This window comes from Tachypleus tridentatus, chromosome 13 (genome assembly GCF_004210375.1).
Source record: "Tachypleus tridentatus isolate NWPU-2018 chromosome 13, ASM421037v1, whole genome shotgun sequence".
Taxonomy (NCBI): Eukaryota; Metazoa; Arthropoda; class Merostomata; order Xiphosura; family Limulidae; genus Tachypleus; species Tachypleus tridentatus.
In genome coordinates this window covers 61,187,575-61,204,145 of record NC_134837.1, presented here as the reverse complement: position 1 = coordinate 61,204,145, position 16,571 = coordinate 61,187,575, and the positions used below count along the sequence as shown (strand labels likewise).

Below are 16,571 nucleotides of genomic sequence, written 5' to 3'. Positions count from 1 at the left end.
ATGTTCATTACAACTGTGTAGGCTTATCCTTGGGTGTACCATAAGCATGTTTCAAGTAGTTCTTGAGAGAGTATTCTCCCATGCAATACTCTAAGATTTTGTTGTCTTTCATGACCCTCTTTGCAGTTTGCATCATAAAAAATACAATGGGTAATTATATGTTGCTAACAATTAAATGTCTTTTTTTGTGTTGGAGGGCTTAACACCAATAACATCTACAAGTCACAAGTTAAATCTTGATGAAATTAGGTGTTCCTCGAAGGAAGACAGCAGTGGTTACTTGTGTTATATTTAAAAAAGCATATTTTCAGTGAAAAGTTTCAACGTTTCAGTACATATTATTAGAGAAAATAAATTTCTTAGGTACAGTATTAACTTTTTAATACCATTACTTATAACCAGTGTTTTTATAACTTCTAAATGCACTGATGAATGATATTTCACCTAAACTTGTAGCAACAACAATAAGTATAATGAGTGCTGGATATGGCCTCATGTTGTAGTTAAAGGTCAGATTAACCAGCACTGTGATTTAATTTGTCACAAAAGCAATTAACTAATTAAAATTAGTGTTCATGTAATTATTACTGGTTTGGTTATTCCAATCATTCAGTACTCAAAGTTATGATTAACTAGATTAACATTGTGAAAGCATTCAATGACACAAAATTAGTATTCCTGTTTCAGGTTTAACCATCCAGTAATTAATATATCATCATTACAATTTCTTATCAATTATTGTTAGTTTAGTTTAATCTATAGGTTACACAACTCACAAAAATAATAAACTAACTGAGGTTATAATTTTCCTGTAATGAAGATGTATTTCTGATAGGTACTTACCTCACTCATAATATTAGTTTTTCTTGTCCAGTGCTACCCTCTAAATGCAAACATCTTTCTTTAGATATACTATAAACCTTCTTCTCCCCCTTATTGGAATAAAATGATTCTAACATGTCTCTCATGCAAATCATCAGAAATCACTTCTCCACCAATAAGAGCATGAAATACTTGTGTCTCCCTCTCTATGCATGGACGAAATTATCACTTTGACGAGTACCTATCAGAAATATGTTTTCAACATAGAAAAATTAAACCTTCCAATACTGGACTTCTCTCCTCTCACAAGATAAGCTAGAATCCCATATCAATTATGTAGTGGGACTAGTGTGGGGAAATGCTAGAAGTACCCCCAAAGCATCTGAAGGATACCCCTGGAAATGACAGTCAAATATGAACTTCTAATGAGGAGAACCACACCACTTACTGAACTAAGCATACTGTTCACCCATTCATGAAATGTGTAGTAGATAGGAGTGGAAACCACTTCACAAGTATATTGAAGTTGAATGTGAAACTTGAAAGAAACGAACACGAGTACTAACACTGCCAAATGAAAAGTAACAGTCCCTGAGAAGCATACAGAGGGAAACATACATCACATGAGTATATCATGCTCCTATTGACAGAGAAGTGACACATGATAATTTACATGAGAGACATATTGGAATCAAATCTAATTTTTCACCATTCCAGCTACACAGCTTGTGGCATGCATAAAGAAAAATGTATGCATATAGAAGGCATAATCTTGTTTCCTATTGTAGTTAAGTTTTCACCATTCCAACTACACAACTAATTGAAATATTGCCATTTACTAGGTTTGTTTCTTCTTTAGTAAAAAACTACACAATAGGTTCTCAGCAGAAAATTGTAATACAATCTTAGTTAAATAGAATAACTCATGGTATTTCAGATTATTAATACTGTTTCATCCAATTGTTTCTACCAATAATATTGATCATGACTAAGCGTAGTACAACTATTACTCCCACTACACATTTCTATTAAATGCTAGAGGTAGTAATGCAACTATTACTATACTTTTTCTATGAATACATAAAAGTAACTGATACTATTTTAAGCCACTAATCCTGCTTTTCTACAAGTGCAACAGATGGTTTAGCCAAAGTTTTTCAACAACAGAATTAAGAATGAAAAATCTTCCAATGCTATCCAACAATTAAGATTGTTAAAATGACACTTTGTTCTAAGCATTAACAATATTTTAATTGAAAAAAAATCTTGTTAGAATTTATCTTTTGAAATTTGAACTGCATGTTATTTAAGATACTTAAATACAATAAAAATTAATTTTAATTGTTTAATGTTTATTACTTAAATTTTGAAACTTCAAAAACTATAGCCTAATGAGCATTGTATTATGTAAAATTCAAAACCTTATTTATAGACAGAATTAATATATATGGATAAAGGCTTTTAAAACAAGGTAAATGTTCAACTTAAAGTAATTTGCATAAGTATAATGCTTTTAAAGTAGGTACAAGTAACATTTTCCCAAACTTTTTAACTACTGTTGTTAAAAATATGATAATTATGACAAATGTCTTTAAAATTTACATATTATAAAATTTCAAAATTCCAAAATAAGTTATCTTTTCTAGTGTTTAACAATACCTAAACACAAATACAGTTCCCTTTCTAGTGTTTAACAATAACTCAACACAAATATGGTTCCTTTTCTATTGGTTAACAGCATCTCAACACAAATACAGTTCCTTTTCTATTGGTTAACAGCATCTCAACACAAATACAGTTCCTTTTCTATTGGTTAACAGCATCTCAACACAAATACAGTTCCTTTTCTATTGGTTAACAGCATCTCAACACAAATACAGTTCCTTTTCCAATGTTTAATAATACCTCAACACACATACAGTGTTCCTTACCATTCTCCAACTACATTGTTCTTCTTCAATATTATGGTTAGGGGGTAATGTAGGCAGCAAAGACTGCCCAAAGAGTTCATTAACCACAGATGCTTTGGCCCAACAATTCTGTCCAAGGATGATGATGCCAAGATGTTGGTCAATGATTTTCTGTATAAAATCCTCGTCTACACATGGGATCTTTATCTTAGATAACTGGCCTAAAAAGTGCAATTACTTTAACATATATAGATATACATATATTATTACAAAAGACTAGAAAGTGTACTTAGCTAGTTTCAAAGCAGCCATATTTAATATCTTAAATGTAGACTTTTGCAAAATTTTTCTAGCAGAATATAATAATAAAAAAACTAAACTTTATATTCTACACAACATTAGACCTCTTTTAACTTTTGAGGTAAAACTTGAAGACAATAAATCCTTCTCTTCTCTTATGCACAAGAAAAAATTATCTAGATGGAAAGCTATATATGTATTTAAATCACAAAAACACAAGTAAAAATTAATTTCTATATAACCTTTTTTCATTAGTTTTAACTTAGTTGTGACAATTACTAACTGAATTTTTTATATTTATTCAATTATGGTTTTCACAGCAATGATATACAAAGATAAGCACAATCATACTTATTTAACCAGATGCACAATCACCAAATATCCAACTATACAGATTTAGATTAACATAAAAAAAAGATGCATAGATAAAGATGTTTTCCACACTCTTGTACAGAAGGGCAAAAATCTCTGAAGTATTTCTGGATCAAGGTTACTACTGAAATAGGAGAGAGTTCATTCACGGCACATGATCACTCACGACATACAACACTAACTTCAGGCCAATGAACCAACTCTAGGGATTAACAGTGCAAACACACACTTGGATGGTTATGGTCACTGAACACAGTGTAATGTAACCTCTTCTAAAAAATAAAGTGGTACTTGAAGGTCAAGTACTCAAATACAATAAACAACATGGTGTCTGTTCCTCTAAATAACCTAATACTTGCTAAATTCAGGTGTCAAATGAACAGAGAGAAACTGTGCCATGACCAAATTTCAGAAGTTACACTACAGATATCCTAATATACATTAATATTTTTCTTACACATGAAATAAAAAAATAGGAAAATTACACTTTTAAGCTATCACACTTACTATTCTTGATCTCATTTTGACATGATATTAGAATCATGTTACAATAATATTTTTTTTCAAAGTTCCTTATACATGAACATTAATTTTTTTAAGAAACTACAATTAGCACTCTATACTTTAGTGACAAGTCCCATTATTCTGAATCTTTAAAATACCCTACTTACACATTAACATTTAGCAATGAAAAGAAAATCACAGGTGAAGAGTTTACTTGAAACGAAAACTTTATATTTTTATCTATAATAACCAGACACAACTTTGAATTCCTAAAAAAAAAAAATTGTTTTCAGCCTTAGAATGAAGTCTCTGTATCATCTTGTTTCAGTTGTGTGGTCATTAATTATTTATACATTTAGCAGCTTTATACAAGTACTGAAGTTTAATAATACCAATTAGTTGTTGTTTGTATTTAATAATCATTAATTACCAATCAGTTTTCACTCATTAATGTTGTGGCTATTAATCTGCTGGCAACCTCAAGGAAACTCCTTATAAAAGAGTTTTTGTCATTGTTATGCACTACATTGAACAAACCAATATGTGCCCTTAAAAACATTAAGGTCAATCAAATATAACACAAGAAATCTATAAATGTTGATCACAATTATAAATATAAGAGCAGATATAAGTTACTTTGTACCCCAGTATATTACAAGTTTTGTTTGGCTACTTTAACTATGAAATATAGTCCCTGCAATAAGTAACTTCTATTAGACTCTGTTACTTTCAAACAAACTACAATTTTATAAATTGTATTACGTAATACATATTTCTTTCTGTATCAATACAGTGGTTCCGTTTTCTACGACTTATAATTGCAATGACAATCTCATTCTGCAAGTGTAACAGAGCAACTAAATCACCTACAATAGTCTCAACTAGCTCTGTAAGATATTATTTTTTTAAAAAACATCACTTAATTCTAGTAACAGTTTATTAACACACAAAGATGAGTAACTAAATTAGACAGATGTCATTCAACAGCAATAGGCAACTCCACTCAAGCACCAGTAGTATGCCACCTACATGGTATTGAAAGAACGACTAACAGAAACTCAATCTTTCTTTTTATCAGTGAAATGCTTAAACACCATAGCTCAAACATATTTTTAGTCATGTTTACAATAATTAACATAATAGTCCATCACAAATCTATCAACAATAAAACACTTTACATCCCAGATAATGTGACTGTTGAGTTACATCATATACTGTAGTTTAAGATTAGACAAAATGATTGCACAAAATATAAATGTGATTTCTCAACAACAGACATTGGGTGATTAATGTAATAAGAGTGTAACTGTATGAAAATATACATTACACAATGACTGGTGCAAAGAGATGCTTGTATCTAAAGGTCCGGTGGGTTAGTTTCACAACTTTTATTTATAAGAAAATACCTTCAGTAGCTTAAATAATATGTTTGGAGACTTACAGAGCTTTCCACTTGAAAGATAAAACACTTTACTATATACTTGAACAATATAAATTAAAACAATTCACATGTTGTAAATTATCTTTAATAACAAGACTGACCACTTATCAACTGTATCAGCAAGCAAACAACTGTATCAGCCACAAATCCCTTTGAAAAACACCATGCAACGTGAAAACAAATATCTCTGTATCATTTGTTTTGGTCTTTCAATAGATATACCAATATATAATTTGGATATTAGTTTTTGTGATTTTAAAGTTAAACATTTTATTTTTGAACGCCATTTAATAATTCTGGAATAAATCTACAATTTAGAAGTCAGTTTGACATTTGGTTTTATTTTTTTATATTTTTAAAAAACGTTTAAAACCCCTAATTTATTTCTCACAAGGATCCAGAGATAATAAATCTCCGAACTATTAAAGTAAAAACTAGTGCTACAATTTCTACAGCCAAACAATATTAGAGCCACTTCTGTATAGGTTATTGGGTTCAATAAGATTCTGTAACCCTAACACACCTACTCGGACATTTTTAGATTTTCATTTTTCACTTAATACTCGCAATCAGCAACAATGCATTGCCTTTGGAATCATCCAGTTTCTTCACATAGCCTTACGTGTTTGTTTTATTTTACTGATAATATGAAATAGATGTAACTAAATTACCACGTCCTACATTTTCGTACAACATATTTCGATTACACTGTATCGTTTTCAGTGCTTAAATGTTGGTGTGCTTCATTCTCGTAGCCGTAAGACGCAAAGGCCCAGAGTTATTGATCTTCGGTTCCAAGTGAACGACACAAGTCAAGAATGGTGACACATTTCCCCTAACCCTCTGTAGGAGATTAAATACTTCATACCAACAGCTGGTATCAATCGTACAATTGGACAAACTGGTACAGTGTCTTACTCAAAGACGGATACAGCAGAATTATGCGGGTCAACTTCAAACTCGTAACCATCCGACTTCGTATCCAAAGCGTGAGAAGAATAAGCTGCACTATACCTTATGGAAATATTCATCCCCTTAATTACATAATTATTTAAGAAGGGAAGAACCAGAAAATTGTATCCAATAACGGAAACCATAAACCCTACTTAAACCCTATTTAGATTAATTCATTTTCAAATTGCCTTTCTGTTTTTTTGTGTTTTTTTTATCTTCTTAAACAAGTATCTATGCCCTTGATCTGTTGAGATTCCTGCATTTATCAGCGTTAATCATACAATAATTGTTTCGTTAAGCTAAACTTTCATATAGTGGGGTACTCTATATAAACTAATCTTAAAGAGACAGTAATGATGTTCAATTTCTAGCTTCAGAAAAAGGATCAATTAGCAGCATTAAAAGTTAGTGAATGGAAACTTTGTATTTAGCAAAACAACTTAAAATAAATATTATAAATCATTATATAGTCTAGCTTTTTATTTCTTCTTTTTCGAAAAATATTTCAATAAAAAGATATCAATTAAACAATTTAGGTTTTCAAATATATTTAAAGTTCCTAAAATACATCGAGAAATCATTTTTGTTTAGAATTAAGCACAAGGAGACACAAGCTATCTGTGCTCTGCCCATCATGAGTGTTGGAACCCAGTTTCTAGCGATATGTTTGTTTTTTTAATTTCGCGCAAAGCTACACGACGACTATCTACGCTAGCCGTCCCTAATTTAGCAGTGTAAGACTAAATTAGGCAGCTAGTCATCACCACCCACCGCCAACTCTTGGACTACTCTTTTACCAATGAATAGTGGGATTGATAGTAACATTATAACGTTCCCACGACTGAAAGGACGAGCATGTATAACGGGGATTCGAACTCGCGAATCTCAGATTACAAGTCAGGTTCACTAACACCGGGCCCTCTAGCGGTGTGAGTCCGCTGACATGCTGTGCCACGAGGGGGCTTGACAAATCATAGTCATTCTTTAAACTAATAGTAAGTACATAAAATGTTAATAAAATAACTGAAATCATTTGGAAGTCTGTAAATTATTTGGTTCCTTATTTGAAGAATGACTTCTAAAATGAGGTCAGAAAGATGCGCGTGCCTATGTCTCGAGTGGATGGATACCCTCAAGGTACAAACGCAAATTTAGTTTTGTGAAATTCTTAAATGCTTAGATATCCAATGTTTAATTACAACAGACAGTTAGTTTAATTTAAGAGCATGAGGCTAAATAACTCTCCCAACGCAATATAACAATATTTTATCACTGTCTAAGCCCATAGGTTCTCACTTTCAGGTCCGCAAAATACCCCCAAGTATTTCGTGGTAAGATTGCATGGTTAGGTAAATAAACAGTCAGTAGAGAGTAGAGATTCCAATAAGTTTTCTAAACACTTCAACTGAAGCAGAATTTACTGTTCGAAAACAAATAGACAATACGTGAATAATCAGAAGACTATGCAAGGCAGTATTTCTTAAAAAAAAAACAAAAAACTCTTTTTATATCTCTCCCTCTCTCTTTATGATGTGCAACCCGCTAGTACAGCGGTATGTCTCCGGATTTACAACGCTGAAATCAGGGATTCGATTCCCCTCGGTGGGCTGAGCAGATAGTCCTTTATGGCTTTGCTATACGAAAAACACACACACTCTTTATGATGTTTAAAGTGCCCATCTTTTAATTCCAGCTTGATCCTTCTCAAATAATTTATTTAAGTATCTTTTTATTTTATTTTTATTTCATTCTGAACGCATAACAAAATATCAACAGTGTGGTTTTTGCATGTCAACAACTATAACTTTGAAATGTACTTTGGTTCAGGGATTATCACGACCTTACAAAATATATTTAAACCTTAGGGTTTACATCTCATAAAGTATTTTTCTTCTACAGAGTTTTCGCGACAGCAATGATGAAAAATCTTCATTAATAGAACTACGCTTGGATTTAGTTTTAAACTCGTGTACCGAAACGTTTAGTTAAATAATCTTCTGGAGGCAGAAGCGCATCTAGAGGGGTGGTTCAGGATCTCCCGTCCCTCAATGATTTTTCGTTTTACAGTTGCGTACTGTATATTCTCAAACAGATCTGAACTTTTAATCTTTCATCATTACAATGCAGTTTCAAAGTTATTTTTTCTTTGATAGATTGGAAATAAATACTTGTTTTGCGTTTTCAAATTTCTTTTATTATTTACTTTAATATGCTCTTTGAAATCTCTATTTGATAAAACACTATTAGCACTTGCACGCTTCGAAACCAAGCAGATTTAAAACATTCGATTTATAACAAACCTATACCCAGATATTCTTTTCTTTTAGTTAAAAAAAGTCCAAGATATTTATTTGTAATAGATTTTGCGGTAAAATATCTCCCGTTTTCAGAACAGTATTTCCAAAAATATGTGGCATTTTACTTTCTAAATAACGTTGTTAAACACATGAAATCAGTCGTTAATTAAATAATTTTTAAACTAATTAACTTTAATCTTCCATATGATGTATTATCAAATTATAGACAGTCGCTACATAAGTAGACGGCCCGGCATGGCCAGATGGTTAGGGATGCTCCACTCATAATTTGAGGGTCGCGGGTTCGCATCCTCGTCGCACCAAAATATGCTCGCCCTTTTAGCTGTGGGGGCATTATAATGTGACAGTCAATCCCACTATTCGTTGGTAAAAGAGTAGCCCAAGAGTTCGCGGTTGGTGGTGATGACTAGCTGCCTTCCCTCTAGTCTTACACTGCTAAATTAGGGACAGCTAGCGCAGATAGTCTTTGTGTTGCTTTGCTCGAAATTCAACAACAAATATGGTGAGTGTATCGAGATATTCTGTAGAATGAGATTTTTTTTTAACAGCGGTAATTTTTATTACATTCGTTTATTCTTTAGTTTATATTCTTTTTCATATAAATTATTCTCTATTGGAAAGGTATGTGAAGATTCCTAAATCCTTTGTTAACAATTGCGATTACTTAGAAAAATACTGCAGTTTATGCTAGGGTTAAAACTTGAAGCGTCAAAGTTTTTGGAAAGCCCTGTCTCCGAGTGGAGATTTCTGCATGTTATAACAACACGGCTTCGAATAATTTTTCGGTCACAGACCGTGCACGTGCTTTTCTCTGACTTTAGTCGGGGCAGTGAGTGCCCTGATCTTGAAAGGGTGCGTCCCAGACTTCGGACCCTAGCATAACCCCCTTCCTCTTGTTTTTTTATCCTACTCTCCTTAATTCTCTTGCATACTATAATATTTTCTGACTGCTAATCGTTTTAAGAAGTGATGGATTGTTTGTTTTGAATTTCGTAAAGCTACACAAAGGCTATCTGCGCTAGCCGACCCTAATTTAGTAGTGTAAGACTAGAGGGAAGGCAGCTAGTCATCACACCCCCTCCAACTCTTGGGCTACTCTTTTACCAACGAATAGTGGGATTGACCGTCACATTATAATGCCCTCACGGCTAAAAGGGCGTGTATGTTTGGTGCGACGGGGATTCAGTGGAAATCCACTTAAACAGATACAGGCACCTCAATCTATCATACTTTGTTTCTGTCTTCTTCTATCACTTTCTTGAACTTTCTTAAAATTCCGTCAATTATCCAAAAAACCATTAATTAATAAATAATAGCTAATGTTTCAATCTTAGTAACATACGTCACGTTAGTGAGTTAAAGACAAAGCACATAAAACGATAATACTAATAACTAATTTATACAGTTATGGTTATTAATGGCCAGGTGGATTAAAGCGTTCGACTCATAATCCGAGAGTCACGGGTTCGAATCCCCGTCGCACCAAACATGCTCGCCCCTTTCAGCAGTGGAGGCGTTATAATGTGACGGTCATGCCCACTATTCGTTGGTAAAAGAGTAACCTAAGAGTTGGCAGTGGGTGGTGATGACGAGATGCCTTCCCCTCTAGTTTTACACTTCTACATTAGGGACGGCTAGCGCAGATAGCCCTCGTGTAGCTTTGCGCGAAATTCAAAAAACAAACAAACAAACAATGGTTATTAACTTCATGGTATTTGTACTTTGTTCCAAACATGACTCGTTACCTTACTTCCATGACTAGCATGTTTACTATTTGTATTATCCTTACATAACGTGGTCCAACATGTTTAGGCGTTCGACTCGTAATCTGAGAGTCGCGGGTTCGAATCCTCATCGCACCAAACATGCTCGCCCCTTTCAGCCGTGGGGGCATTATAATGCGACGGTCGTTGGTAAAAATAGTAGTCCAAGAGTTGGCAGTGGATGGTGATAACGAGCTGCCTTCCCTCTAGTCTTACACTGTAAAATTAAGGACGGCTAGCACAGATAGCCCTAGAGTAGCTTTGCGCGATATTCAAAAACAAACCTTCCATAACGCATTCAAATGTGTAAAGTGGTGATAACAAACAACAAGTTATACTACTTAACCTAGGTTTCTCCCTTCTACACGAGGGAAATAAATAATAGAGTGAATATGGATTTCTCTTTCTTTTGTAAGGTCTGGTATGACTTTATGGATAAGGTGCCCGATTCACAATATATGGGTCGCAGGTCTGAATTCCATCACTGAATATACTCGCCATTTCGGCCATGGAAACGATATAGTATCACGATTAATCTTACTTTTTGGTGGTAAAAGAGAATGGTACAAGAAACGGCGTTGGTAGCGTTGAGTAGTTGCCTTCTCCTCTTGTATATCACTATAAGCTTAGGGGTGATTAACTCAAATATACTCTTCAAAAAAAGAAACGCAAAAGGGATATTTTTGTTATTTTAAAGAGAAATATATGTAATAACGTTACAAGCTTAGAGTATGTGATGTTACACGTGTTAAGGCACTGATTGTCAGACCAAAATGACAATAAAAGTTGTGCACTTTGAAAACGGAGGAAAACATCGGATTTTTCGCCAAAACGCATTCGTGTCCAATAAATTTGTTTGAGAGATCTGCATGTTCTGCAAGTGCAACATGTGCAAAATCCCTATAAAAGTAACGGGTTCTCGGTTTCCATAGCTCATTGTTAAGCCACCGACACGCAATACAGTTACGCCAAGACTGACTGAAGCACAACGCAACAACGCCATTGGTAGTTTGGAAGCAGGCGAATCTCGATCAGATGTTGCCAGAGCTGTGAATATCCACTCAAGCACCATCACAAGGCTATGGAATCGTCACCAACAACATGGATCAACTCGTGACCGTCCACGATCTGGCAGACCTCGTGTGACCACGCCCGCGCAAGATCGCTACATCCGGTTACATCACCTTCGGGATAGGACCACCACTGCGACGTCTACTACCCCAACCATACCAGGGCTGCGTAGGGTTTCCGATCAGACCGTACGCAACCGTCCACGAGATTCTTAGGCCCCATGTGCAACCCATCATGGTGAACGTCAACGACGTTTTTAAACATGACAAAGCCCGTCCTCACACAGCCCGACTCACCACTGTCTTCTTGAGACACCACAACATCAACGTTCTTCTCTGGCCCTCCAGATCACCAGATTTAAACCCCATCGAACATCTTTGGGACGAGTTGGACCGACGTCTGCGACGGCGACAACCTCAACCGCGGACTCTACCTCAGCTTGCAGCAGCTTTGCAGGCTGAGTGAACAGCCATTCCACAGGGTGTAATTCGTCATCTCATCGCTTCCATGGGCAGGAGATGCCAAGCAGTTATTGATGCTCACGGGGGGCATACTCGTTATTGACGTTGAGTGACGTTAAACTTCAGCTAGTGAGCGTGGACTTCGCGTTTGCAGACTTTGGATGTTCAGCAGTGAATGTGCAAAGTTTCACACATGTCATACAGAACTACCCGGAATAAACTTGTTGACAATATGTCTCAAATTTTGGCTTTTGCGTTTCTTTTTTTGAAGAGTATAGCTCTCGAGTAACTTTGTACGAAATTCACCAATAACAACTTCCACTTTTAAATTTAACATCGACGATTAACGGTTCCACTTAACAATAAATAATTACATGAAACTTATTAAAGTCAAGCCCATGTACATAATGCCAACGTCTGATAGAGACAAGTAAATACAGAGATTGCTGTAGTCAAATTATCTCTTTCACTTTAAATTTCTACGAAACAACTTCATAGGCGACAACTCTACATGCTTAGTTTGGTGGTTGTTTAGCTCAACACAGGTATCGAAACCAACATTTTAGCGTCATAAGTTATCTAGCTCGCAGACTTACTGTTGAGCCACTACAGAGCAGATTGGAGGGTAAAACTTACTTAGAATAATACCATAAACCTTTCTTTTTGGTACTCCAAACTGAGTTGTCCATACGGGAACATTTCTTGTCATACATGTACCTTAATACAAAACTGTATCAAGACTGGAGAGGCGAATTATTTTGTTTTGTCATTGCTTTGTCCTGAGCTCTTGCGATTGCCTAATGATATTCTGCTAGGAAAACTACTTCGGGTCCAAGTGACTGTCGTCACGTGCTACACGCAATTGTTTTCATCCGATAAAGGTAAAGTCAAGAATAAAAGGTTAACGTCCTTGGGTATATTTCAAGATGACGAAAAAATCTATTTGTTGTTATTTTTCTAATATCGAATATAGCTACAAAACATCTCACTATAAATTTATGTTAGAAGTCGTGAAATATGAGATCACGGTTCTATTTTCGTGTTCATTTTTCTCCTTAAAACACTGATCAATAACTAACTTATACACACTTTACAGTTGAATAATAAATGGTATGTTTTAATCCTACGTACATTACAAGGGCCCGGTATGGTTCGGTGGATAAAGCACTTGATTCCTAATCTTAAGGTCGCGAATTCGAAACACCGTCACACATATGCTTGACCTTTCAGCTGTGGGGGCGTTATAATGTTACGGTCAAACCCACTATTCGTTGGTAAAAGAGTAGCCTACTATAAGATGTAATGTGAAGATAAGTGGACAGAAACATTTTTTATGTTTATGGACATTGCAAATCATACAAATACATACAGTTTTATAAGTGTATGTATTATTTATATGATTTGCAATTTATCATTCGGGTATGTCTGTAGAGTTTTACTTGGTTCTTAATTTCTCGCAAAGCGACACGGGAGCTATCTGCGCTTGCCGTCCCTAATTTAGCGGTGTAAACCTAGAGGATAGGTAGCTAGTCTTCACCACCCACCACTAACTGTTAAGCCACTCTCTTACTTACGAATAGTGGCATTGATTGTTATATTATGACGCCCCCACGGCTGAAAGGGCGAGCATGTTTGGTGTGACAGAGATTCGAACCCGCGACCTTCAGATTATGAGTCGAGCGCCTTAATTCACTGAAACATTAAAACGTGATAACTTAAAAGTAAATCTAAAATCAGAGGTTCGATTCCCCTCGGTGGACTTAGCAGATAGCCCGATGTGGCTTTATTATACGAAGAAACACACACGATACGAACATCAAAAATAAATAAATAAAGTAGAGGAGAATTTTATTCATAAAAATAACAATTCAATTATTCTTGTATTAAAATGTGAATATTCTTGAGCAAGGTAAGAACTTTAACATAAAACTGAACATTGAAGCATTTACCGGGAAACTGGCAAAATAAAACAAAACCACCAGAGGTCACTTTCCTTGATAAATGTAGGACTTACACCAGTCCTAAGTCCTGGGACCGAGGTTAATGCTCCAGGATGAGGGTTCCATGAGTATGTTTAACGTGTTTAATAAACACGAGCTTAATGGTGGTGTTGACATCGGTTTCACTGGGGTCATGAATGCACTAACTAAGCATCTACTTGCGACGTTAAACAACACGTTAAGTCTACAGGAGTTTTTGACTGTTAATATATTAAATAATCAAAAGCGAGAGCGTCGACTGATTCAACATAAAAATGATTTTCATCTGATACCAATACGGTGAGACGTTTTCCCCAATACCATCAATATTCTAAGTCTGAGCTACAAAGTAGATGAAGGATTAAACAGATAAGTTTTGTTTGGAATTAAGCACAAAGCTTTACCATGGGCTATTTGTGCTATGCCCAACACAGGTATCAAAACCCGGTTGCTAGCGGCGTGAATCCCCAGTCATTCTGCTGTGCCACTAGGGGGCTTAACCAGATAGACGTAATACTATTATTAGCAATCACACTGATGCCCGTGAACTGCCTCATTGCACATGTTCACAATAAATCATGCCAGGGTACATTAAGAAACAACGACTATCTCTCTAAACCTCGAACCTCATTCTACACTCCTTACAAACTGTATCCCGGTAAGACAGCGATATATTTACGAACTTACAAGTTTAAAATTCGATATTCGAGTCCCCGTGAGGGATACAGAAGGTAGCTCAATGCCAGGACGTTTACGCTTCTATCCATAATACTTGTTCTTTAAAATCGCACATTGCATTTTTACTCGAGTAAAGTTGTAAGTAAGACTTATAAAATTTAATGTGGTGCGTACCTACACGTGTAGAAAATAAAATACAGTGTTTGGTATTTCAATCTGATCTACACTTTATGCATATACGTTTTAAACGGCCAGGTCAGAGACACCTACAGAATCTGTCCTTAATTTTGAATTAGTAACTAGAGGAAAGGAGGAACCCGTTGCGACAAAGCTCTGTATGAATTTGAAACAGATAAAGGGACTAACTATTACCCTTATAACACACCTGCAACTGAAAGTGCAGACCGTGTTCAGAAGCACCGCGGTGCGAATCATCGACTCCCCTCGGATTGCAGATCTGCACACTAATTTCTAAGTTACACCGGATCTAACTAAATGCAATGAGTATTAACAGCAAAATACACCTTGTGATGATGCAGTAAATTAGTGTTGGCCACTTCTTTTCCACACTTCAACATAGATATCAATTTGGGGAAATTTGAGCTAGACGAAATAAATAATTCAGGTGGAAAACCTAACTGCAGATGAAATTACTTCAGTTATTTCATTCATTTATTTTTGTAAAATTTCTTAAGTACGATTAATTTATTTAAAACTTCTTAAAGTAACAAACAAACAAAAACGTACATTTTGAAATCCAAATTTACTCAGAGCTTCCTAATGACACTTCCTTTTTTTAAAGGACTTATTTTTGTTTTAGTTTGAATTACATACAAAGCTACTCCGAGGCTGTTATCCATGTTAGTCGTTCCTAATTTAGGAGTTTTATCGAGAGGGCCGTGAAACGGATTTACTGTTATATGTTTATTTTAATACTTTGAGTGTTTCAGTTTGATGCATGTGACGTAGACTGTAGGATGTGAATTGCTCAAGTCCCGTCAGTTCTCTAAATTTGTGGAAGGTTCTTGAGAGTAAGAATCAACAATATTTGTTTTACAAAAACGCTAGTGTGTTTTTGAACATTGTTGAACGTTCTAAAATCTTGCCTTAAACTATATAAATCAACGAGCCAAGAGAGTTTTATTATTATTAGTCACCTACAGTCAGTGTGCTATAGGCGTCGGGAGCTACAATTGTGATCAACACTTAATATCGGAAAACTGCAGAATTTGACAAAGAACTTTTGTAACTTTCGAATATTATAAACAGTAGATTAATTTTGGACGTTAGTATTCTTACGAGGACATCATATATTGTCGTCGGTGAAAATTTACGGGTACTTCAAGCTAGCTAGCAATCAAAAGTGTACAGGTGTATCAACAAAGGAATTAATATGCTTTCCGTGGAAGTCGATAAAAGATTCAGTTCCAGACAATATACGAGACTCGGTATTGTTTGTAAGTCCCTATTATAAAATCCCCACGACTGAAAGGGCAAACATGTTCAGGGACGGAATTCGAACATGCGAACTTCGAGTTGCGAGTCGAGTGCCCTAATTGCCAGGCCATACGAGGCCCCAGAAATCGTTACGTCTAGGTTATTTCCCAAGAATCATAACATTCACTTTAATTTCAGTTCGTTTCAGAATTTTCACGTAAAGCCCTCTCTAATTTTGAAGTAATATACTACAGGGGAGGCAGCTACTCAGTGGCACTTACCACCAACACTTGGGCTAGTTTTGTCTGAACGAATAGTGAGCTTCGATCAATATTGGTGTAGCCCATCCACAGCCCCCAAAATTTGGAGCAGCAGTGGGTCATGAACTTTGAATCGTACAATTAACAGTCTGTGCAAACATTTTTCATATCATGCTAACAGATACCCGCTTAATACACAGACATAGAAGTAGACCCCCTCAACCCCTATTTTACTTCCCAGAGACCCCGAAGGGGCACATGCCCAGTTTGTTGACAATCGGTCCAGTACGTTCGCCAGTCA

General features: G+C 35.4%; 1 protein-coding gene across 5 annotated transcripts in view; it reads right to left on the bottom strand.

Annotated features, from left to right (window-relative positions):
* Positions 1 to 16,571, bottom strand: part of LOC143237505 (dual serine/threonine and tyrosine protein kinase-like) — a 61,616-nt gene that overhangs the window by 35,007 nt on the left and 10,038 nt on the right. For 2 of the 5 annotated variants that reach the window (XM_076476847.1, XM_076476848.1), the window contains exon 2: positions 2,754 to 2,953. In XM_076476847.1, the coding sequence (XP_076332962.1) occupies positions 2,754 to 2,953 (200 nt within the window). The other 3 variants (XM_076476849.1, XM_076476851.1, XM_076476850.1) reach the window with 3 other exon arrangements.